General features: G+C 40.7%; 2 protein-coding genes across 2 annotated transcripts; both read left to right on the forward strand.

Moving 5' to 3' along the window:
* The first annotated feature begins 3,924 nt into the window (after nucleotides 1-3,924).
* Nucleotides 3,925-6,928, forward strand: hmx3a (H6 family homeobox 3a). The gene is made up of 2 exons (XM_063491578.1): nucleotides 3,925-4,541; nucleotides 5,331-6,928. Exons 1-2 carry the CDS (start codon nucleotides 4,253-4,255, stop codon nucleotides 5,951-5,953), a joined length of 912 nt encoding a protein of 303 aa, XP_063347648.1. The 5' UTR covers nucleotides 3,925-4,252; the 3' UTR covers nucleotides 5,954-6,928.
* Nucleotides 6,929-12,219: 5,291 nt separating this feature from the next.
* On the forward strand, nucleotides 12,220-14,053 carry hmx2 (H6 family homeobox 2). Its single transcript, XM_063491802.1, has 2 exons — nucleotides 12,220-12,697; nucleotides 13,317-14,053. Exons 1-2 carry the CDS (start codon nucleotides 12,424-12,426, stop codon nucleotides 13,862-13,864), a joined length of 822 nt encoding a protein of 273 aa, XP_063347872.1. The 5' UTR covers nucleotides 12,220-12,423; the 3' UTR covers nucleotides 13,865-14,053.
* The last annotated feature ends 8,636 nt before the right edge of the window (nucleotides 14,054-22,689 follow it).

The following is a 22,689-nucleotide window of genomic DNA, read 5'->3' on the forward strand; positions in this document are numbered from 1 at the left end:
ATTTTTAAAGTTATAATAGTATTTTTTTCAACTTGTATTCCTCTATCACTGACCACATTAATCTTAAAGCTTTTTAGGCACTAGTTACTTTGAAGATCATGATTTTTACAAAAACAATTGTACAGTTTAAAATGTAACAATGAAAGATGAAACAACAAAACAGTATAAATGTGCTAAATTAGCTTCACCTTAACAAATGACAATGGTAAAAATACTTGCTAGAAATTGGAACTGACAATAATAATAAAACACAGGAGCATTGTTTTACATTATGATTATACTTTTGATACTTTAGTAAAAGTAGAAAAACAGAAAATATACTTAAAGTGGCATTTGTAGTGTCGAGCTTTCACTGGTAAGAGGTTGTTTTTATATAGCAGTACTACTATTTTTACTCATTTAAAGGATCTGAAAACTTCCTCCACTGCTGCTCACATCTCCAAAAACCAAACCCACAATTCTACTGTCAAAATCTCGTACCCACCTATTTTTCCCCCATTCTCTTTCTAGTTTTCTTTCTCCGAGCTTTCGCCTTTGCAGCCATGTCTTTTATCACAGTTTTTACCCACAGAAAGGAATTCTCACAAGATATCAAAACAAAAATCTATATTTAATATGGGCGCAATTACAAAGCAAAGTTGGCTGCACAAGGCTGTTGTCACCAGAGCGCGTGTTTTTCATCAAATAGGTCATTAGATGATGATGGATGTAAACCTATAAAGTATCTAAACTGGACCTTTTAACAAACCACGAGCAACACTATCATTTCTCTAATAGAACCTGCTGACCGTGTCATTCCCTCCTGCCATTTGTCATTTTTCCTTGTGAAATAATCAATATCTGGGCGCTTTGAAATAAATAATATAAAAGTCATAGTAACCTACCCGAGGAGCAACAAAAATAGACTTATGGAGCATTCAGAAGGCCTATATGGCTTCTGGGCAATGTCTACTGCATGTTTCTAATCAATGCATAATATGAACTGTACTTTTAAAAAAACAAAACAAAACAAAAAAAACAGACTACAGGATCTGAGTTTGTACAGTTTGTTTTCAATATAAGCATTAGTTGCATTTCTTCTTCTTCCCACTTAAGCATGGTTGTGTTTATGGGGTAAATATTACTTGTCAGTCATTTCTGTTGAGGCACATCACAATAAATAGGTACAAGAGTCAGTGTTATGCAGGGGTTAGAATATTAATACAGACTGGTGTTGTGACTCCAGTCTGTATTAATACATACAGAACAGTTTTCAAATTACACAGGTTATCACATAGATGGTTATTAGGAATTAGATACTTTTAAACCCTCCATTTGCTTGACTATGCGTGTGAATGAGACTTGTAGTTAGAAAGTGCTTTGTGTGGTCAAATAGAGTAGAAAGGTGCTATATAAAGTACCGGTCCAGTTACAATTTCATAGGTACATTAAAAATGTTGTATCAGTTAAGCAAAACCCTGTCTTATACTAAGAGCTTGAAAAGAAGATGACTTGTTTAAATTTCTTAACTGTTTGATTTTTTTTTTTTTAATTCAACACTAAGCTATACGTATATGTATGAGAGTAAAGAGACTGGTAGAAAATAGGAGAAAAAAATGTCAGCGAACTTGACATTTACTTAATGAAGAAAATACACCAAAATTAAACCATTTGTACAAAAATGCCTCGTTTTATAAGCTAGCCATCATATAGTCCACAAATATGTGTGGTGAACACTAATTACAGAGCTAAATTTGGCAATTCAATATTTATAGCTACACAAAGTAACCCCTTTGATGTGAAGCAATTTAGACTTATTAAAAAGTAGTTCAGGATCTGAGGCTATTGTCATGAAATGCTTTTTAACATGGCCAACTCAGTGCTGGCTAACAGAATCATCACTTGTAGTCTCTGTGTTCAATAGTGTTGTAACGTGTTGTGTATAACACAAAACCTGCAAAAAACTAAAAACTAAAAACCAAACAACCTCAACATCTTAGAGACAAACATAACTGGAACTTACTGATTTCAGTATTATTATTGTAGTAAATTAATAAAAAATTAAACTACTATAAGGGCTATATGAAAAGGTTCAAACAGGTGATATTTGAAAGATATATACAATTAGAATGATGGGGTTTTACAGTGGAAGTGTACACAATCTCCATCTCAGCCTTTGGAGTGTTAAACACATGCAATGCTGCCTATGTAAGGAAATGCTGTAATTACTTCCCTCTTCCAGGATATCTCCACTTGCAGAGCTCACTAAATGAATTACACGTGGTAATTGCACAGACATGCCAGTGCATAGGAACTCTGATGCTGATGTAGAAAAAGAAATGCCGCCTATAACCTTCATATCCCTCCTTATCTCTGCATATTATAGGGCTAATGAATGTCTCCAGGAAGCAGGTGATGATGATGATGAGGATTGATAGCAAAATTAGTGCATCAGTCAGGCCACACATGTAATGAAACTGTGTTATAGGGCGAATAATCCGTGTTTGTCCTGAATTCAAACATACTTTTTTGGTCTCTTTGGGAGAATTTTACCGTAAGTAGTACAGAGCTGCACATAAGCATAACTAAAATCCTCAATTATAGTTGTTCCCTTGTATACTGCAATATTTGTCTCCCAGTTTCCTTAATACAACATTATGCTAACACTGTTGCCACCTTACTGTGCTTAACTTAAACACACAAATATTTTCCAATATGCCACACACATGTATTTTCTCCTTTTGGCCCACAGAGGACGCTGTCTCCTCGTTCTTCTTCTTCTACAGCAGCTTCCAACCAATGGACTTTTTTTTCCCTTTTTTAAACAAGTCAATTAATATCAATGAGTGAATATACATAGCACATTTACAAAGAGTGCAATCTGAGGGATGAATTAACCAAATCGATTAGGGAGGAAAAAATGACCGTGCGACCCGCAGACATTGTGGAAGTGGCCCTCGCTGAAAATCAATGAATTAGAAATATGAATCTAATCGCCCATTGGTGACAAGTTGAGCAGCTGCAGCCTGATCTCACGCCTTTTTCATATCGTGTCGCAGAGAGCCAAACAAAAATTGAGGAACTAAAAACGTGCGCTATTTAGCAGTTGCAGTGCTGGCATGGAGGCCATAGCACCTTAGTGATAGGCAAATGTAAGTGCTTTTTGTCAAGTAAATATGGAAATGTTAAAGATTATACGGGCAGGAGATTTATAAACTGAAAAACGTCGCTGAGGTTTTGCATTATGTTTTGTTTTTATTAAGGTTATTTTACGAGTAGAAGTAGAAGGCCTTATATTATCTTGACCTGATACTCTATCATGACTGGATTTTATTTATTTATTTATTATGCTCGTTTTACACAATTCGCTTCTCATTAACAGCGATTTGTTTAAACGGACTCCAAATAAAAACATCACATTTAGGCCTCACATATCTGACGATAAGTTTGGATGTGCTTTAGCCAGCAGGTCACCGAGTTTCTTTAGAATAGGCCTCGACTTTTTTTGATGATCATTTAAAAAGTCATATGTAAAACGGTGTTTCGTTGGGATATATTACTCAAACAATTTCCAAAAACATGCGGGACGTGATTTGAAATATATAATTAAAAAAGACTGGATTCAGAGTAACCTCGCGCAGTAAATCTGGGTCTCGTTGTAATGTCAGCTGTATGATGGGGCGCTTGTTCTGACGGTCCAAACCTCCCTTTTTGGCGGTAACAGCCCCGTGTTCATTTGCTGCTAATTGGACTATATGAGACCAATAACAAGCGAGCGCACACAGCCTGCAGCTAGAGAGCACAGAGAGGGGAGGACTCTCCCCCCCCTCTCGCTCTCTCTCTCTCTCTCTCTCTCTCTAGTCACCGTCTCTCCCTTAATCCCATTTGCCATTGTACATGCCCAATCGCCTATACTTTCCGCATTTAACTTGGATGACATTTTTATTTCATCATTAGCATCAGACACCAGACTGACTGACACAGTGGACCCAGTTTTTGCGTTTTAACGGAAGAGCCCGGGATGAGGCATCTCCATGTTTGTAAGCGCGTGTGCTCTTTTTGCCTCTCGAACAGTTTATTTCATTATTTTCTAGCCTAGACGGACGCGTTTCTTTTTGGTGAGCTTTTCGGCTGTGAAATCAAGTTTCAGAGAATAAAACAGGAACTCCTCGTAGCCAGGCTAACGACAGCCTGTAAGTCAACATTGCCTTCCCCCCCTTTAAAAAAAATCCTGCTTCCGTGGTCCCCTCGCGCTCAGACCACAACAACAGCGATGCCAGAGACAACGCAAGAGACGTGCGCTTCGGCCAAGGACTCTCCTTTCTTCATTAAGAACCTGCTGAACTGTGATAACAAACCGTCCAAGCCCAAGCCCGTACTGGCGGCCACCAAGGCAGCTTTAGAGGGAGGATTTTCCCTTTCCCAGGTTGGTGACTTCAACTTTCCACGCTTCGAACTGCCCGCACAGAGATTCAGTCTACCCGCTCACTACTTGGAGCGCACCTCAGCGTGGTGGTACCCTTACACCCTCAACTCAGCCGCCCACCTACACAGAACTGAAGGTAAGCAAACAACTGTTGCGCAATTATCCAACGAATCCACTGTTTTTGTATGAGTTCCTTCTAATGAGTAAGTAGAGTAAAGCAAATTTCTAAATTGAAAGGGAAGATTTGTGCGGTTTTCTGATAGGCAACATGCACACATAGCCTCACACCAGAGTGTATGATTTAACACCTTGTCCTCTGAAGGCCTATTTTGTTATGCCACGACGTGGGATAATAGATCAATAAAGAAACACACATAAAATGAAGTAGACATCATGAAATCATTGGAGGAGGGTGACGATGCGCAGCGTGCTTTTGATTTGTCTATTGGCGCACATCTTACCTCTGAGGCTTGGCTACTGGGAGCCTTTTATCTGCCTTTTTCTGTGATTTATTCACCTGGGATAAAAAAATAGACTAGTGTGGATGGCATTATGATATCATAATACAAAGAAAGCGATATTATTTTATGCTTATTTAGTTATTTAGGCTGTAGTATAGGCTGATAAAAATAATGAATAAAATAGGTGTACATAGTTTGAAGAGTTTATATCTTAGGTCTATTCAAATTACTGTTTAGTGGGGTAAAAATGACATTTTCATCATTTTTGAAGATGGTGTTTACAGTTATGTCTACCTCTGAAATGGTTTATGTCATGACGCAACGCATTTTCTTCTGCCACTATTTATTAGCAACCATACTTTTCCCAAAACCCACTCTACTGTCCAATATCAACAGGCTGTAATAAATGCCCGATAGACTCCAATATTTATGACTACGTCTCCCTGCATGTATCCCCATTTCAGTCACCGAGAAACCAGGAGCCAGAGACTCCTCTCCAACTTCGGGCACGGACAGAGACTCGCCGGACCTGGCGCTCAAATCCGAGCCAGACACCAAAGATGACGACGAGGACGACGAGCACAACAACAGCAAAAGCAGTGACGAGATAATCCTGGAGGAAAGTGACACGGAAGAGGCCAAAAAAGATGAGCTGGAGGAGTGGAAGAAAAGGGACGATGACAAGAAGCCGTGCCGCAAGAAGAAGACGCGCACGGTGTTCTCACGGAGCCAGGTGTTTCAGCTGGAGTCCACCTTCGACATGAAGCGATACCTGAGCAGCTCGGAGCGGGCCGGCCTGGCCGCTTCCCTCCACCTGACGGAGACTCAAGTGAAGATCTGGTTTCAGAACAGGAGGAACAAGTGGAAAAGGCAGCTGGCCGCGGAGCTAGAGGCTGCCAACCTGAGCCACGCTGCGGCGCAGAGGATAGTCCGGGTGCCCATCCTCTACCACGAGAACTCGGCCTCGGAGAGCGGAGGGGCCACTGCCAACGTGCCCGTGAGCCAACCGCTCCTCACTTTCCCGCACCCCGGCGTCTACTACTCCCATCCCATCGTCACATCTGTGCCGCTGCTCAGACCAGTTTGAAAATAGTTGAGTTTTTAGGCACAACTTGGTGTCTGTTTCCTATATCAACTCATTAAAAAAAAAGAAGAAGAAGAAAGAAATCAAAAATAAAAAGGACAAAATATTTTTATACAACCGAGTGAATGAAAAAAAAAAAGAAAAATGAGAGACTGTCACTGTCAGGCTTTCATGGACCTATTTTTGGCAAATAGATTGTTTCATTTTTCATAAAGATGCCGTTTACACGTGATCTGACAATTTGAATCCCATTATTACTATTATTATTATTGTTATTATTATTATTGTTATTATTATTATTATTACCTCAGGAGTCCACTTGCTTACACTGCCTGATGAGTGTCTTTATTATTCGTTTTCCTCCCAGACTGCGTTTGTATCTGGACACGTCAGCTGTGTGACTAAAAAAATCACCATGTTTACAAAAAGTGTCGGCCTGAAGTCGACATCTGCTCATCATTTAGCATTTGATTTTATTCACATTTCAAGAATTGATATCACGATGTGCAATACACGGCATGCTGTGAATGAATGAAACAGGAAACATACGTTTTGTCATCTGCTCATGTTAAAATATTGACAAGGATTTGATGTAATTATCATTATTTTTATTATTATTATTATTTTTGCTTTATAAAGCGTTTGTCGGGGGACAATCAAGACACTCTGAGCTGTAAAATACCCATGTAGCTTTACGTTTAGTTTTAGTAATTCTCACTCTAGCCCCCTCTTCATGGATACGTCTTTGAAGCACAAGTGTGAGGTCCAGTGTCTCCTGAGCTTTGTGTTTTTTGAGCAGGAACGGCAAAAATATCGACTACCCTGGTGTACAAAATATGTAAATGTATATATTTAATGAGGCGCGGGGAAAGGCGATTCCTCATTCTTCTTTGTACAGTTAAAACATCGTTTTGATATTGTATTGCTGAACCATGTTGTGAAATAAATGGAGAATATTCCGTACATTTTAACAAATTTTTTGTCGTCTAAAAAAATAACAGGGTGTTAAATAGAGCTATGTTTAGCTTGTTTTCTATATTTTATGCAGAAAATTTAACTATGATAAAACAAACCCCAACAACTCTACAGTCGTGCACGCGTGCGCATGCGTGAATAAGCTCTCTAAGCTTGAGCAGGTGGGCTTCTGTAATCATCTTAGTGTTATGCACTTTGAAGCGTGATTTTACATAAAAAGTGGCTCGGTCAATTAGATGCGTAATTGCCACCATCTTGTCAAAATTATGGATAATGTATTCAGAAGTGGAAATTACTCCCTGTGCATGAGCTGCTGTCTTTTAACATTTTTCTCTCTCGTGACCGCGTGTTTTTTGTAGCTGTGTGTTGGGTTGTGTTAGCGTGCGTGTAAGGATGTCGGCATCTATGACAAGCATCCCCACCTGATGTTGCTAAACGCCGCGGCCTTAACCATTCCTTTTCATTATATATATATATGTACATGCACACACACACACACAATAATAAATAATAAATATTAGGGTGGGAAACTGTGCAAATTGCAAAAGGAAGAAGAAAAAACAATATAAACAATATAGAGGGAAATAAAAAGAAAGAGATCATATGTACAGATGGGGTTTTTTTTTGTTTTTTACTTCCTCACAGCGTTTTCAGTTGAAGCATATTACTCTGCAATGCTCCACATTGTGGGTACTTTCTAACGCATACAATCCTACAGGTGTCACTGGACATTGAAAAGCCACGCATGGTTTCTGTATATACCTACATTTTTCAAGATTATATATATACATATATATAAAATAAATGTAGACAGTTCTTCCGGTTTATATAGCAAATAATCAGCCTGTAAGTTTTCTCGGAACAGGAACACAAATTCTGAGCAAAGTGGAGATATTTAAACAGCCTTCTAATTTTATTGCGTCATTTCAGAGAATCAGCGGAAATGTGGACACTGCTGGAGCTTTATAAAAGACAAACAGAATCACATTTTTCTATATTAATATTTTTGGGTTTTTTTTGTTTCATCAGATTACACATTATATCAAGTCTAAATGAACCATGACTGATTTTTGAAAATCTAATTACATATGTTTGTTTTTTAAATGTACATTATTATTATTATTATTATTATTATTAATAATAATAATAATAATAATAATAATGAACGTAACTATAAGAATTTATGCGAAAGCAACACCGACCTGGGGGAGGAGGCTATGAAAAGAGGGAGGCAACACTCGTCATCCTCTGTTTAGCTGAGCACCAGTCAGGCCGTAAATAGCAACGATAACTGATAATAATTTACTGCAAAAATAAATCCTGGTTTAGACAAGAAATAGGATACAATATTTTATGTCGACGTGATTCTATTCTTTTTCTAATGAATCTGAGCAGAATCCACCTCTAGACTGTGATTAGGGATCAGGTGGATCTGACGCAGGATCCAGAAACGACATACAGAAACCACGGCCTGCTTTTTCACAGTCCATTTAATTAAAACACGATCCCTCAGCAAGGCTTCATTCGCTGTGGTGTATTCATAGTGTCTGAGGCGCGGGAAGACAAATTGCTTCTAGCTTCTAGCCTCACAGTTTGAAGACAGTTTTAGGAGCCTCTGCAGTTTTAGCCTGCAGTAGAGTGGATGGCAAATCTAATAAAAGACTACTCTGTGGTGTATTTGCATTCCCCAAACACTGAAAACATTACCATAAAGAATATTTTTGAAATTCAAAATCCAGCTCAGAGAAGCGTTTTCCTACATCACAACAACCTTTTCATCAAAGGCCATTTTCCGCTTCCATTTGCAGGCTAACACAGTTATTGGAAATGAATCAGTCAGCTCTAAACTCTATATGATGACCTCATCGTGAGACAAAGGGTTCATTCAAATATCGTCAGATCATAGAAGTATTGACGTGCAACTACTGTGCACGCGCAACATGGCCCCATTACTGCAAATTAATAGATTGTTATGGCATTATTGTTCTGGCGCATATTGATCCGTAAACGTCTGCAGCATATTGCGTCAAGTAAGAGCAACGTTCACACGCCGCCTGGCTCGGCTTATGACCTTGATTTGCGCGCATAAATTGAAAAAATTACCACTCAATAATTTCCATTTGTGCGACATCTTTATGTAAAGGAGAAAGGGGAGCGAGCGGGGCCAAAATCAGATAAAGTAGCTGCATTTGCAGGAACTGGGACAAACGGACGTGACCGGGGACTGCGCTTAGTGTATTACATTAAAATGGAGCGCTGAATGGGTAATTTTGAGCCCTATCATAGGTTTTAGTGCCAGTTTGGAAACACACAAGTGGCCCGACCACCTTGCATAATGCTAGCCTCTTCTTTGCAGCCACTGGCATCCCCTCACATGTGTTACATATCATTATAGCTGGACTTAAAGGCTTGATATTAAAGCATTTATTTTGACAGCAATAAGCAGTGTTTTATTGTCTTTAAAAAATATATATATATATGTATGTGTGATAAAAAAGAAAGATTAAATAAGGTCCCCGAGATCTTTGGGGAATTAGGCGTTTTCATACCAAAACAAAAATCACAGGAGTCCCAGTCCGAATCCACGTTTGTCCTCAAACCCTGACCTCTAAAGTTTTCGATATCTTTGAAAAGTCATATCCAACAACAAACATCCTCTTTCCTGGCTTCTCCTGGAAAAATGGGCCAAATTGTTGTGATTGTGGGTACAGAAACGTTTAAGCAAACCTTCTTATAAAGGATCTTCGGCTCTTTACTGCTAAAAACCCCCCTGCATACAGTCATATACAAATCATATACCAGTGAATTCCCGTAATCTGCGTGCAGATAAAAGCGACGTCGACACCTCAAGTTGCCAAAGTCATGCGTTTGAAGAACTCTTTTGACACTTCTCAAAGAGGAAATCTTGTTTTAAACCCATCCCATTTGCTTTCCTGATTGAATGCGAGCATCAGATTTTCATCAAAGTTCTATTAAGTGAAACATAGGTTGCGGGGCACCGTCTGATTGGAACAGTTTAAATTTTAATTGTGTTTTTAATTTGACATATAGTTGCTGTGAAGAATGACACTGAAACGCCGAGGGGCGGTCGATTTTCTTAATTTCTCCCCGAGGAATTGATGAGTCTATCAGGGCAGTAGATTGGAAAGCCATTAAAACTCAATGGTTAGGTTGTTAATTGGAACTTGATGGATAGGAGCCCTTGGATAGGCTGTACTGATCCAATCTTCCTGACTTTGTGTTTTCCAATAAATTACCCAGTTCATTTCCACACTCAGATTACATAAATTGTACACCTCCAGGGCTTGGGTGCTCTGCTTGCGTTTACAACCCTCTCTCTCTCTCTCTCTCTCTCAGGCGCGCACACCCTCATACACACAAAATGTGCGCGCACGGAGGCACCCAAACGCCTCCTGAAAAAAGAGCAGGCCCCGCTTTCTTGAATGAAAATCGAAACATAATCAACGTTTATACTTAGAAAATTTATTGATATCATTTTCTCTGGTAATTTCCTTATTCTAGACTTGGACACGCCATATATCATAATACACACGTGTAACGGGTCTTTGTTTAATATTTATCGAAGCTTGATTCCCAGATCAAAGCGCCTCATAACTTCATCTGTCTTTCTCAGACCGTTCTCTCTTGCTAAAGATCTTGTTCTGTTATTGCGGTAGGGCGGCCATACACCACCTATCATTGTGATAGAGCGCGGACTTAGGCCCACTCCTTGCTGTTTGGGCTTCGCCGGGCCTTGAAACGTATGTAACATAGGCAAGGGATGAACATTTCTATTCCATTAGAAGGACCTATACTGCTCAGCCTGTACTGCTGGCCTATAAACACCACTTTGACATTAAATAAAAAAAATAAAAACATGCTTAATTTATTCTCTGCAGCACAATGGCAGTCTGTTATGTCCACTATCTCCGTGATGAACCAATCTCACTTTGCAAAAGTCGTCTGAAAGTGATGAAGGCGCCTGCGCCGACAAAGGTCTTTGTTTGAAAGGAGCGGCATATAAAATAAACCCATTTAACTGTCATTGCAGATTTCACGCCTTATGTGTAACCACCATAAATTCAGCATCCACCCTGGCTGCCCTCATATATTTGCCCCCCTTCAGTAAAAGCCTCCCCTGCGTAAGCGTTTTAGTAAGATCATTTAGCAGCTGCTGGTCCCACTGCCAGTTGAGGATATTTACGCGTGGATCCGGATGCATCCATCTGACTGCCGTGATGCAGCTGCTGACAGAATCGGCCGTCAGCAGCAGCATCAGGAGCAGCATCACGTCCACAGCCACCGTCTTCTCCCTTTTCCAAGCTGTCTTAACACCGAACGCCGCTTGGGTTGCTACCAGGAAGGGCGCTGACATAATGATTAAAGCTGACCATTTGTAATGTGTCTGGGGCTTCCTCACAAACCAGTAAAAGAGGGATAATGTGCCCGAACCTCGAGCTCAAGCCCCGCAGCTGTCCCGCATCCACACACAACCAGGGAGAGGCACGGAAAGAGCATGGGCGGTGAAGGTGGGAGATGGGCGGTGGTGGGAAGCAAATCCCCTCTTCACACACGCGCGCGCGCGTGCGCACTCAGCCCCCACCACCTTCAATCAATTAGTCAATCAATTAGCCGGCCTCCACTCCACGCGCGGTCATCACGAGGCAGATTAGCTCAGTAATGATCAAATTAATTCTTAATCGTAGATAATGGACGCGGAATGAGTTTATTATTTTCAGGAAAAATGAGTTAGGCCTTTGTCTTAGTTCCAAGACTGTGTGTGCGTTGCCGTCACGCCAGCCAGTTTTATCATAATCGGAAAAAGCCGACACGACAGTTCCTCTTTTCTTGGATGGGTATTATACATTTCCATACCTAATAAATTGAGATATACTGTCTGAAATTATGGAAGGCAACGCAGTTTAGACGCACTTACACCAAGCTGTTGTAAGCGTTAAAGCGAAATACTTTAACACACTTGTAAGCAATAAAAATACAGGAAAAGAAGTCAAAGTTCGGTGAGTCTTCTGAGTCATACAGACCATAGTTTACATATTAGGGCGCCTAGTCTGAGTGTTTTAAGTGAATGTAAAAATGAAGGCCAATACTCCTCTTCGGTTTTCTCCTTCTTCTCATCATATCTGAAAAAAAAGGAAAAAAAACTAGACAGGAGTTTGAAATTTCCGGGCTCATGCTGGAGGCTGCCATTGGCTCACGAGGAGCTTACCTACATGCAAATGAAGCAACGCAGCCTTGCTGCCTCTGATCCAGAGCGTGAGGAGGAGGACCAGGAATACACTCATGTACCTCGAGCTCTAGAAAAAACACCTCCAACTCCTTCAATGTTGAAACTCCACAATTAAACCGGATTGTGTTGACAAAAGCCGACAAAAGGCGCTTTCGTAATTTTTTTGCGCACCAACCCCGTAGAAAGCAATAACGGAATACAAGGGGACAGACCGATTCAGTCAATACTTCAATACTGTTATGAAGCGAGAATGAGTAGCGCAGAAGACAGCGGGAGCAAGTGCTCGTCGGGCCCGATTTCCAGCTTTACTATCCAGTCTATTTTAGGCACGCCATCCGATGAGCCGCGCTCCGGGACCAAGGAGCTCTCCAAGGGGCCGCCGCCAGCGCCGCGGAGGCGCTCACTGTCGGTGTCGTCCGAGGAGGAGTGCAGCGGCGGGGAGGACTCAGCAGACTGCTTCTGCTCCGACACGGGTCACAGCGAGCCGTGCACCCAGCACCAACCCCATAACTTTTCCTGTTTAGGTAAGGATTATTATTATTATTACAATTAAAAACCCAAAGTACCAAAGAAATATTAAAACAATATTATCACCCACAGATACACTTTCAAACTTATTCAGCTGAGTTTCTTTTTTCACAGAAATAACAGGTTTAATGCTTTGTTTGCACTTTGATTCACTTTTCACTAGCTTGTGTTTGAGACTGTTACACTGACACGCAGACCATCCGCTGCCACTTGTACGTTCTGCGCAGACTATCGCATCAGCAGCGCATCAGCAAGGTCGAATAATTAGCCCTCTGTCTTTCCTCTCATTTCAAATTTAATTGAGCCTCCTAATTGACGAAACATGTTTCCAAAATGGCTGCACTACACGTCGTCAATTGAGCGTTAAATAGAGCTGGATTTAATTAATAGCTTACTGTACACCGTGCACACTCACGCTGAATTGTTTATTTAAAAAGTCACAGGCTTTCAGCAGTCGATTTAACAAGTCAGAGTTCACACTTGACGAACTCTCAAACTGAGTATGTCTAAAAAATGTAAAACATATTTTTTTTCAGTCGTTTAAAATGCACGCTTAAATCATAGACCGCTTATGATAGCCTACTCATCACGTCCTTCTCCCCCTGCTGCGTTTAGGTCCCGCTAAAGGACTTCTGTCTGGAAATGACGGGCTCGCACGGCGGCCGCACCTGTCACAGCCTCTGCTGCAGGATTATAAGGAGGAGCAGGAGAGACCGTGCCATCAAATGTCACCTCTGTCGGAGGAGAGACAAACAGACGGTGCGGACAAGCAGGGCAGCTCGGCCAAAAAGAAAACGCGCACGGTTTTCTCCCGGAGTCAGGTGTACCAGCTGGAGTCCACCTTCGACATGAAGAGGTACCTGAGCAGCTCGGAGCGGGCCTGCTTAGCCTCCAGCTTACAGCTGACGGAGACTCAAGTCAAGACGTGGTTTCAGAACAGGAGGAACAAATGGAAACGACAGCTCTCTGCTGAACTGGAGGCGGCCAACATGGCCCACGCCTCCGCACAGACACTAGTGGGGATGCCGCTGGTTTTCAGAGATAACTCCTTACTGCGTGTTCCCGTCCCTAGGTCTATCGCCTTTCCGACGCCCCTGTACTACCCGGGAAGCAACCTGCCAGCGTTACCTTTATACAACTTGTATAACAAAATCGAGTACTGATTGACTCTGCTGTATGTTCACTGCAGTCCACGAAAAAAAAGCATTACAAAACAATACGACATTCTAGGTGTCTCATAAGCCTTGTATATCAATTGTATCACTTTTTTTGTTGAGAAAACTCTTATTATGCAGTCATTGTATGTCTCGAAAGAAAGCAATCAAGCTTCCCTATATGTATAAAATACACCATGTGTATAATTAATTATAACGATTTTGTATTTTTATTTTAACTTGCTTCTTCTTTAAGTGATAAAATACTGGATTTAATCCTTCATATCACATTTGAAAAATACGTTAAAAAAGGCCGACTTTTACACTGTTTTTTATTCCGAATTGGTTTGTCAAAGATATTTTAAGTTTCACTCCACCTGACGCAACACTGACAGGAAACACTCAATTCTTCCATTTAAGGAAAAATATCATTGTTTCTATTGTAATCTAGACCTTCAATAATAACCTTCTCATTCAATAAATTTTCTATTTCAGTGAAAAATTTGGTTTGCTTGGTTTTATTTGTAAACTTTGCCACTGGTACATCCCCCCAGCACACATGGCTAAGAATTATTGTAAATAAGAAAGGCAAAATTATTTTCAGCTGTTCTGAGATTCCTGAAGACCACAATAGCAACCATCCTTTTATGTTAATGGGTATTAATTTAATATATTTTTTTCTCGTTGTATTCTTGAATTAACTGTTTTATTATATGTAAGCTTTAACCACAACTAAAATGTGTGTCAGGGGAAAAAGGGGAAGACACTGATAGTAAATTCAGAAACACTAGACGACTATTGGCTCTCACATTTCACTAAAATATATTAGTTATTTTATAATACTAAAGGTTGTGGGATTCTTGTGATGTGCATTTTAATTTGACTACATTTTTAAGAAATACAAATGTACTTAGAGAGAATGCGGTGTGAAGTATTGATTGCTAAGTACACTAGCCTGGAAATACTCTAAAATACTCTGTCTAAATCTATTGAGTTCATCAGAGAGATACAGCTAAATCTGATTTGTTTGCCATTTTCAGTCATATTTTTGTATACACTAGTGACCAGCGAACTCCTCTGTAAATTAAGAGATTGGTGACCAGAGCACGCGGCTTTATAAGAAGTAGATAAAGCACATTTCAGGCTGGAAAAGAGTTGCTTACTATCACTGGCCAATCATGCCTCTGGGCGGGATCTTCTCTCATTTGAAGTCTGCCTTCTGCAGCTCTGAAGCATCAGGACTTGTAAGGGGAAACCTAAGAAGGAGGCGTTTTGTCAAACTTTAAGACTGGCTGTCATTAGACTGTGCTCTTTATCTGTCTGTGTAGTTAATTATTTTATCAGCTCCCTTTAGAATTCTGGACACCACATGTGGTGTGTCTGGTTAACGCAGGAGCTTGTTTAGGTTTTCAAGAGGCCTGTTGCACTAAATCAGCTCACCCTGTCAGTGTTTACTATCTAATAACAATTCACTACATGTAAATATTAACCATAAACCTGACCATAATCTCACACACATACACGCACTCACTCAGAAGCACATGCACATGTACTGTGGTTGATGGGCAGCGATAAAATTGTGTCATTTGCCAGCTTTTCTTGGGTGTCACATCATGTACAAGCCCCCCCCCACACACACACCCAACCAAGCCCTTCTACCCATCCCACCAATCTCTCACTGTGTGCTAATGGCTACATTACCTAGCAGAATCATGACTAGCCAGGCTCTGCTGCCCTGCAGATTATGCCTGACCCAATTTCTGCAACAGCCGCCCTGTGTTTCTGGGAAAATGGATAGCGTTAGACAACAGCAGTGATTTATGGGCAACTCCAGCAGCAGCGAAGAGGTGAGGTGCAGGAGGATGAATTTGTGACAGATAGGAGAGAGAGTGAAAAGAGAGATAGCGAGAGGGATGGGGGACAGTAACGCTTATGAAAAGGAGCAATAGCTTTGGTTGAATGAAGCTGTTTATTAGTTTCCAAGTGGTCATTATGTCATCAGGTGTGACGGTAATGTGCTGCTCTTTTGGATGGATGTTTGCACCCCACTGACTTCTGGGAAATCTGCATGACCCGTCACCTGAAGTTGTTTGATTTACAAGACAAGGCGAGAGGGAGAGAGATGTGTGGAGAAAATAAGAGCCAAAGTGAAAGAGAGGAATAGGTGGGGGGAGGGGGGGGGGTGTTCGATGTAACTATGTATCACTGCAATGGCAGGCGTGAATTACAAATTTTAATAGCAAGGCAATGAAAATGATTTGAAGTGGTTTAAACTGCAAAGAGACAGCGACTGGCATGGTGATGAAGATTTGTTGAGATGATATGTTGTGCCTTAGGATTCATCAAACCTGCCTGGTAAGGTGAAAAGCAAGTGTAATTCACTCTGTGGTATAATTTATGATGGGAGTAATGGAAACTGTGGGCTACACACAGTGTGGAGAGGGAGAAGCAAAGACAGCGTGCACCCGGCAAATTGATTCTCAGGATAGTTTTTATAGCATATTTACAGAATCGTAATGAATTAAAACCCCCAGATATCACCTCTTTTACATCTTGAGATAAAATGAAGATCAAAACTAAATTAATTGAGTCCACATTAAATTGATATAGGCTGCAAAAACACTATCTGACACTTTACTTTTTCATTAATAATGTTCTCTTCTAACATCTGAAGATTTCTTCTTCTTCTTCTTCTTTTTTAAATATCCCTTCCTTTCATCATTTATTTGGATGAGGGCTTTTCAACTACCTCCCAACATATTTACAGCACCAATTTGATTTAAAGAGGGTATGTGTGGCTTCATATTAGAGTGGAAGGTTATGAAGTATAACACCACGAGCAGATGCAGAGCCCCGGGTCTGCCTCAAGACAAGAGTTTTAAAAGCGATCGCAATGCATTAAGCCAGACAACTCTCAAGACCTGTTTGCTCCCTAAATGAATTTGAGAGGAGCGTAACAAGATTTTTGAGGCAGGCCCTGTCATCCGCTGGCTTTAACCAGCTTCTGTATTTATGGGCTAATGGTTAAAAAGGAGAGCTTGGAGCAGAAGTGATTTTTCATGATTCTGTTTTATATCAACTGGAAATGAAGGAGCTGAAGGGAAATTGTGTTTGTCCCCCTCCACAGCCTCTACCCCTTCGCCTTAACAGGGGAGGAATATGCTACCAGGCAAATGGCCGCAATAAATGAAACATATGGAATAAGTTTATTAAATGAAATAAGGTAAAGTTACGACTTTATAAATTACTTTAAACCAAAATCGTAATGAAAACCTGTAATGGGGGCTATATCTTTTAAATAAATAAATACGCCTTTCAATAAAAGTTTAAGTCTGTTATTTGACTAAAAATAACAAAAATGGTGTTCAGTCTCAAAATCAGTTTAGTTAAACTCGTGATATTGTGACTGTCTACATTAATATAGATAAGATAAGATAAGATAACCTTTATTAGTCCCACACGTGGGAAATTTGTTTTGTCACAGCAAGAAGTGGACAGTGCAAAAGTTATGAAGCAAAATTAGAATAAAATAAGAATAAATACAGTACACAACTGTACAGAATAGAATAAAATAAAATATATACTGTATATTTTGGGCTGTTTAAAAACTGAAGGTCAAATAGAAGAATCTCTTTTATTTGAACCATAATGAAAACCTTTCCATGCCTAAGTCAAACTACTCAAGAACAATATTTACCCAGTAATGACAAAATGCACTGTGCGTCATTGTAAAATTACCGACCATTTCTTGAAACTCCGATTCTGAAGTGTCCTTCTCTGGTCAATATGCATCAAACTATTATACACTACAGTATGTGCAGAGAACTCGGCTATTACTTTAGAGATAAGTCCATTAGCATTACCTTTGACACAATAATGGATGTGAGATATAATTTTGTGCACTCCATTTTGTATTTGTAAGGATAATAGGGGGATTATCTTGAAGGCCTTATGCTACACACTCAAGCATGAGACCACAGAGACAGAGAGCTCTGCAACAGTTGTTTTCACATCCTCCCCTCTCTCCCTCGGCCCTCCCCTCTGCTCCAAGACCCTCTCGGAGAGAGGCAGGGAAGATAAAGCATGTCATTATTCTATTAAAGACCTACAATTTTTGTAATGGGACTTGCAGTGGTCGGCAGAAGTGCAGGCAGCTTCTTCAATATCCTGGACATTATTTGCTCGTTTAGTTAAATGATGTTTCTAATTCCCTCATAATTACTTGTAATGAGGCTGTCTCCCTCGTTTTGATGCGGCTACATCTTAATACAGCATGGCATTCTTTTTTAGGGATAATTACCTCTCATGAGGCTGTGGAGCAAGGCTGGGGTTTGTTGTGCGCTGCACACGTGGCAAATTGGCTTGTTTCCTGCCATCTTGTCTTCCTGCAAATTGGTAAATTAAGTTTCTCGGCTGGAGCATTAGAACTGTTAAGTTTGCTTTCTCGGCTCCTTCAAATGATTGGATTCACTGACAGAGAGATGGCCGCATATTCTCTGTTTTGTCTCATTAACTTTGTACGCTTTACAGAGCTGAATATTGGAGCATTAACAAAACTGTTACAAACACAGTTTTAAAATAATCTGGGCATGTAACCCAGATCACAGGGGAACACAAAGCATGCTAATTTCTTAAGGCTAAATTTTACATTCATGCTTTATTATTAAGCCAGTGAGTCTAAACTTTAATCCAATTTTACTGAGAGACAAATCCCAACATTGTTTTGGAAAAAAAAGAAGCTGGAATCCAAATTAGGTCAATTTGTTATAGTGCTAAAAGACAACAGTGGTGCCATAAAATGTATCTGCACTGCCACTGTGTCAAAAAAAAAAGGTACTGAACCAGTTCCGTAATTTTCCTCTTGATAACATTATCAGGAGAGCTGCTCATTACCTTATATTGTGGGTAATAAATAACTATTTTATATTCAAGAGTTTAAACATGCTATAGATATGCAGAATTTAAGCTTACGATGGATTTTCCCTTCCTGTTTCCCATCAGTTAGTAGACCTGTCTGTGCTGTCCCTCTGAAATGATCCAGCTGCCGTACTCCAACCGCAGCCATTGCAGGGTTGGGTGAGGGGTTTTTATTTCTAAGTGCTGATGTGTCGCAGACAGTTTGGCTCTACAAGGGCCTGTTACACGCCGATTAAAGAGAGGGAAGGAGTGCTCCCGCAGGGCGGCCTTGTACATTTACCCTGACCACAAAAAGGTCTAACGTTTACGCCCTGGTGCTGACATGACCTTCAAACAAGGTCCCTCTGCTGCCTGGGTGGATACTGGAACTGTCTGGAGCCCTGCAGTGGACCTAACAGACAGACAGGAAGAAATCATATCTTTTATATCAGGAATGCCCTGTCATATCCTGGGAAGTGAGAAGATATGGCTTTTATTGGAAAATACAAGAAAGGATAGTTATTTTTTGCACTTTTATAGCAATATGTGATTGTGATTTTATAAAAGCCTTTGTCAGATTCACTGAATGTTGGAACATGATATGACAATATTCTCGCCATTAAAATCCCTTACACTGAACAAACTGGCACACATAAAAGACACAAAATAATTCAGATCCAAATCTAGTCCACAGTCATCTATTGGTGGATGATAAACACATCACTGCTTATTGTTTTTATTAGTGAGAGCACAGGCATATTCTCAAGTGATCCCTTTGTCTTTTCTGGGCCAGTGATCCATTTGTTATGAGATATGATATTGAGGTCTTCTTAACACAGAGAGTTGCGATCTCTTTGTAAGGACCAAGTGGTCTCTTTCAGCTGCAGGGGTCTCATGTATAGAGAGATGATCTATCACTTCAGTCTGAGACTGACTGCTGATCACATAGCCTGCAGTGCAGCAGCAGGCAGTACAATGAAAGCAGCACACTATCACCTGACAGCTAATTAGGGATCACTCCCCTGGAAGGGAATACATTGTCTTTGAGGGAATGAGGGAAAGAAAGCAAGAGGTCACTGAAATCTGTGTGAAGTGTCAGTCAAAGCCACAAGACACCTGCAATTTCTAAAGGGAATTTATCAAAGAGCGGACTTCCTGATGTCTGGTTATCTTTGTTCTAAACAGTAAATAATATCTAAATTATAGGCTGTTTTAGTTTTTCTGTCCTGTTCCCCACATGCGTGAACTCAAGTAAGAACTTCATACTGTATCCAGACATTCATACAGTCCTTTTTAAATCTCAGAGTTCAGCAACAACAATTCTCCCCAATTTTGTCTGCTAGTATGGCCATATTCATGGCAGTGAGTGTGTGTGCGTCCATATGCACAGCCAGGAGTGTCAGTCTATGGCTTATATGAGAGACCTGGGATTTCTTTGAAAACACATTTGTAACCATTAGTTGAGTGTAAGGTTTCATGTGCAGAGTGCATCCTCTGGACTGGTGTCAGAGTTTCTGTGAGGCTCTGTGGCAGCCTCTCTTGGAGGGACTGCACTGAGAGAAGGAGGATGGAGGTGGTGGCTGGAGGGGGGGAGAAGAGGAGGAGGAGGTGGGGGGGGGATCACTGGAGCCTACGCGTCCCACCAACAATGCATCACGGCAGGCAGGGTGTAACCCGAGCCCCCCCTCTGGCCCTGGTGTGGCCTGCCACCGTGCACTCCCTCTCGGCCCCTTTTGCACCCCCAAGATGCTTTTAAAGAGATTTGGCCAGTGAGAGACTGGTTCTTCAAAAGAATCGTCATCACATTAGAAAGGAATTAGCCAGTCCTAAGGCCAAGGATTCCCTGACCTGACTAATTCTGCACCTCTAAGCAATCCGTCTCATGCCTAGGCGGCTGGCGAGGCACGTTCCTGGTGCACAGAGGAGGAGGTGCTTTAGCAGGGGAGATTCCAGCCGTCCTGCAGGTGGGCAAACTTTGCATAGGTGCTCGGGAAAGGTTACTGGATAATCCATCAGAATAACATCTGCAGGTAGACTTGAAAGATGTCTAATGAAATATATGAAAGTATAACTATATGTAAAATGGCATTCTAAGGATTTGTAATGAAACAAAGTCTTGTTGCCGATTGAAGCACACAAACAGATTTATTAATTCAATGTATTTATTTAAGAATTTCATTCAAAAAAAATTCTGAATCTACTTTGAAATTAATGGATAGTACGATCTAATTTATTTGCTAAAATCTTTCTGAAATCTTGGATGCAGGCCTCCATTAACATAATTTCTTCAGTTCAGTCCAGAGAAACCATTTCAGCACTTGGCCACCTGTTCTTCTAAGCCTGAAGGGCTCACTGGCAACAACCTTCCCTCTCACTATTTAGACAAACTAATCTGATTGGGGAAAAGAAGGAGGTAGGGAGGGGCAGAAACTTACAAACCACATGCTGCAGGGTGGGACTCGACACCACCTGTTCTCCAGGGTCTCTGATCGTTAAGGAGCTACCATAGCCATCAGCATGATCAAGCTAACACACAGTAGGAGGAACAGCGAAACAGACAAAAGAGAGAAAACACGTAATACTCCCAGTGGCATACGCAAACTAATTTCAACACATTTTAAAAGCCTGATTGGGTTACAAATGTACAAACTTAATTACTATTTGGTTTCAAAGGCACAAATGCAAGTGAGCCCTTACGTTTTTTATTCTTACATCTCTTATAGTACTTCACTATTTGATCCTTTTCCATACATCAAGTGTGTATGATTCTATTATGGTAGCTCAAAAGACACACTTTAAAACCACTGATCTGGAAAGACACTGGAGAGTGTGTGAAGTAAAACATACACTTGTTAAACCAGCATGACCCAAGCAACTTGCCAGTTAGGAAGTGGTCCATCATGTCAAACTCATTTGCAAAGAAAGGGATTAACCCTTAAGGTTCGAAGGTCGAGATCAAAAGGTGTCCCCCTTGGGACCGCACGGAGAGCCTTGGAGAAATGCAGATCCCAAGCTTTTGTAAAGGAATCTTCTAATTACAATAAATCTCCACTGCAAGGTAAAGACAGAAGTGCTTGGTACAGTGGCTATATGATATCTCTTTCCCGAGGGCCTGCAGTTAGTCTATAGATGTTTGGATAGAAGACTGATAGGAGAGAATGGTTGCCACCAGGGTAGTGGCCTCTCATTTGCCCAGGTCAGAACCTCAGTGAGTGATCACAGGTTTCACAGCTCAGGCTGACCAGCACCTCTGAACTTTTATAGCCTCTGGTGTGTAACTGGGTCTTTGACCTTGCCCACAGATTAGTATCAGTATCAGTCCTAGTACTGGATTTAACTCTTAGTTCTCCTTCTTTTATTGTTTTGTTTTCACACGAAGGCATGTCATGGTTGGGTTCCTTTCCATAAGAACACTCTTGAAGTTGGGACTTTAGGTCTCTATTGTGAGCTCTTGCGATTGGTTTCATGTTGTACTCTGATCTCTTCGGTCACGCTGTGTGATATTCCAGTAGACACAATTTTAAAATCGGTGCCTCATGACAACCCCATGTGCATATGTTTAGGCTTAAGAAATGTTTGATTTTTTATATCTAATTATAGCTAAAACAAAACAATATTTTGCACTATATGGCCTAAAAGGGGACCACACAGCATCCTACCTGGCAAGGTAAAGTTAAAGCTATGTCCTGAAGATTTATATTGATTTTCTATGAGATGGCTGTGGGGAACTCAGTGGCTGTATGTTCGACTGTTTTCCCCTCTACATATTGAATATCGCTTGCAGAACAACCTTCTTTGTTCCCTCTTCATGTAAAGTTGTCTGACACTCTCTGTGCTTTCCAATGAGCGCTACTGTTGGCCAAAGGGGTGGAGAGAGGAAAAGGAGGGGAGAATAGTAGTTTGTTCTTCCTGCAATTAGCATTCACGGTTAGCTAAGC

The sequence above is a fragment of the Pelmatolapia mariae genome, linkage group LG13 (assembly GCF_036321145.2).
Source record: "Pelmatolapia mariae isolate MD_Pm_ZW linkage group LG13, Pm_UMD_F_2, whole genome shotgun sequence".
Classification (NCBI taxonomy): domain Eukaryota; kingdom Metazoa; phylum Chordata; class Actinopteri; order Cichliformes; family Cichlidae; genus Pelmatolapia; species Pelmatolapia mariae.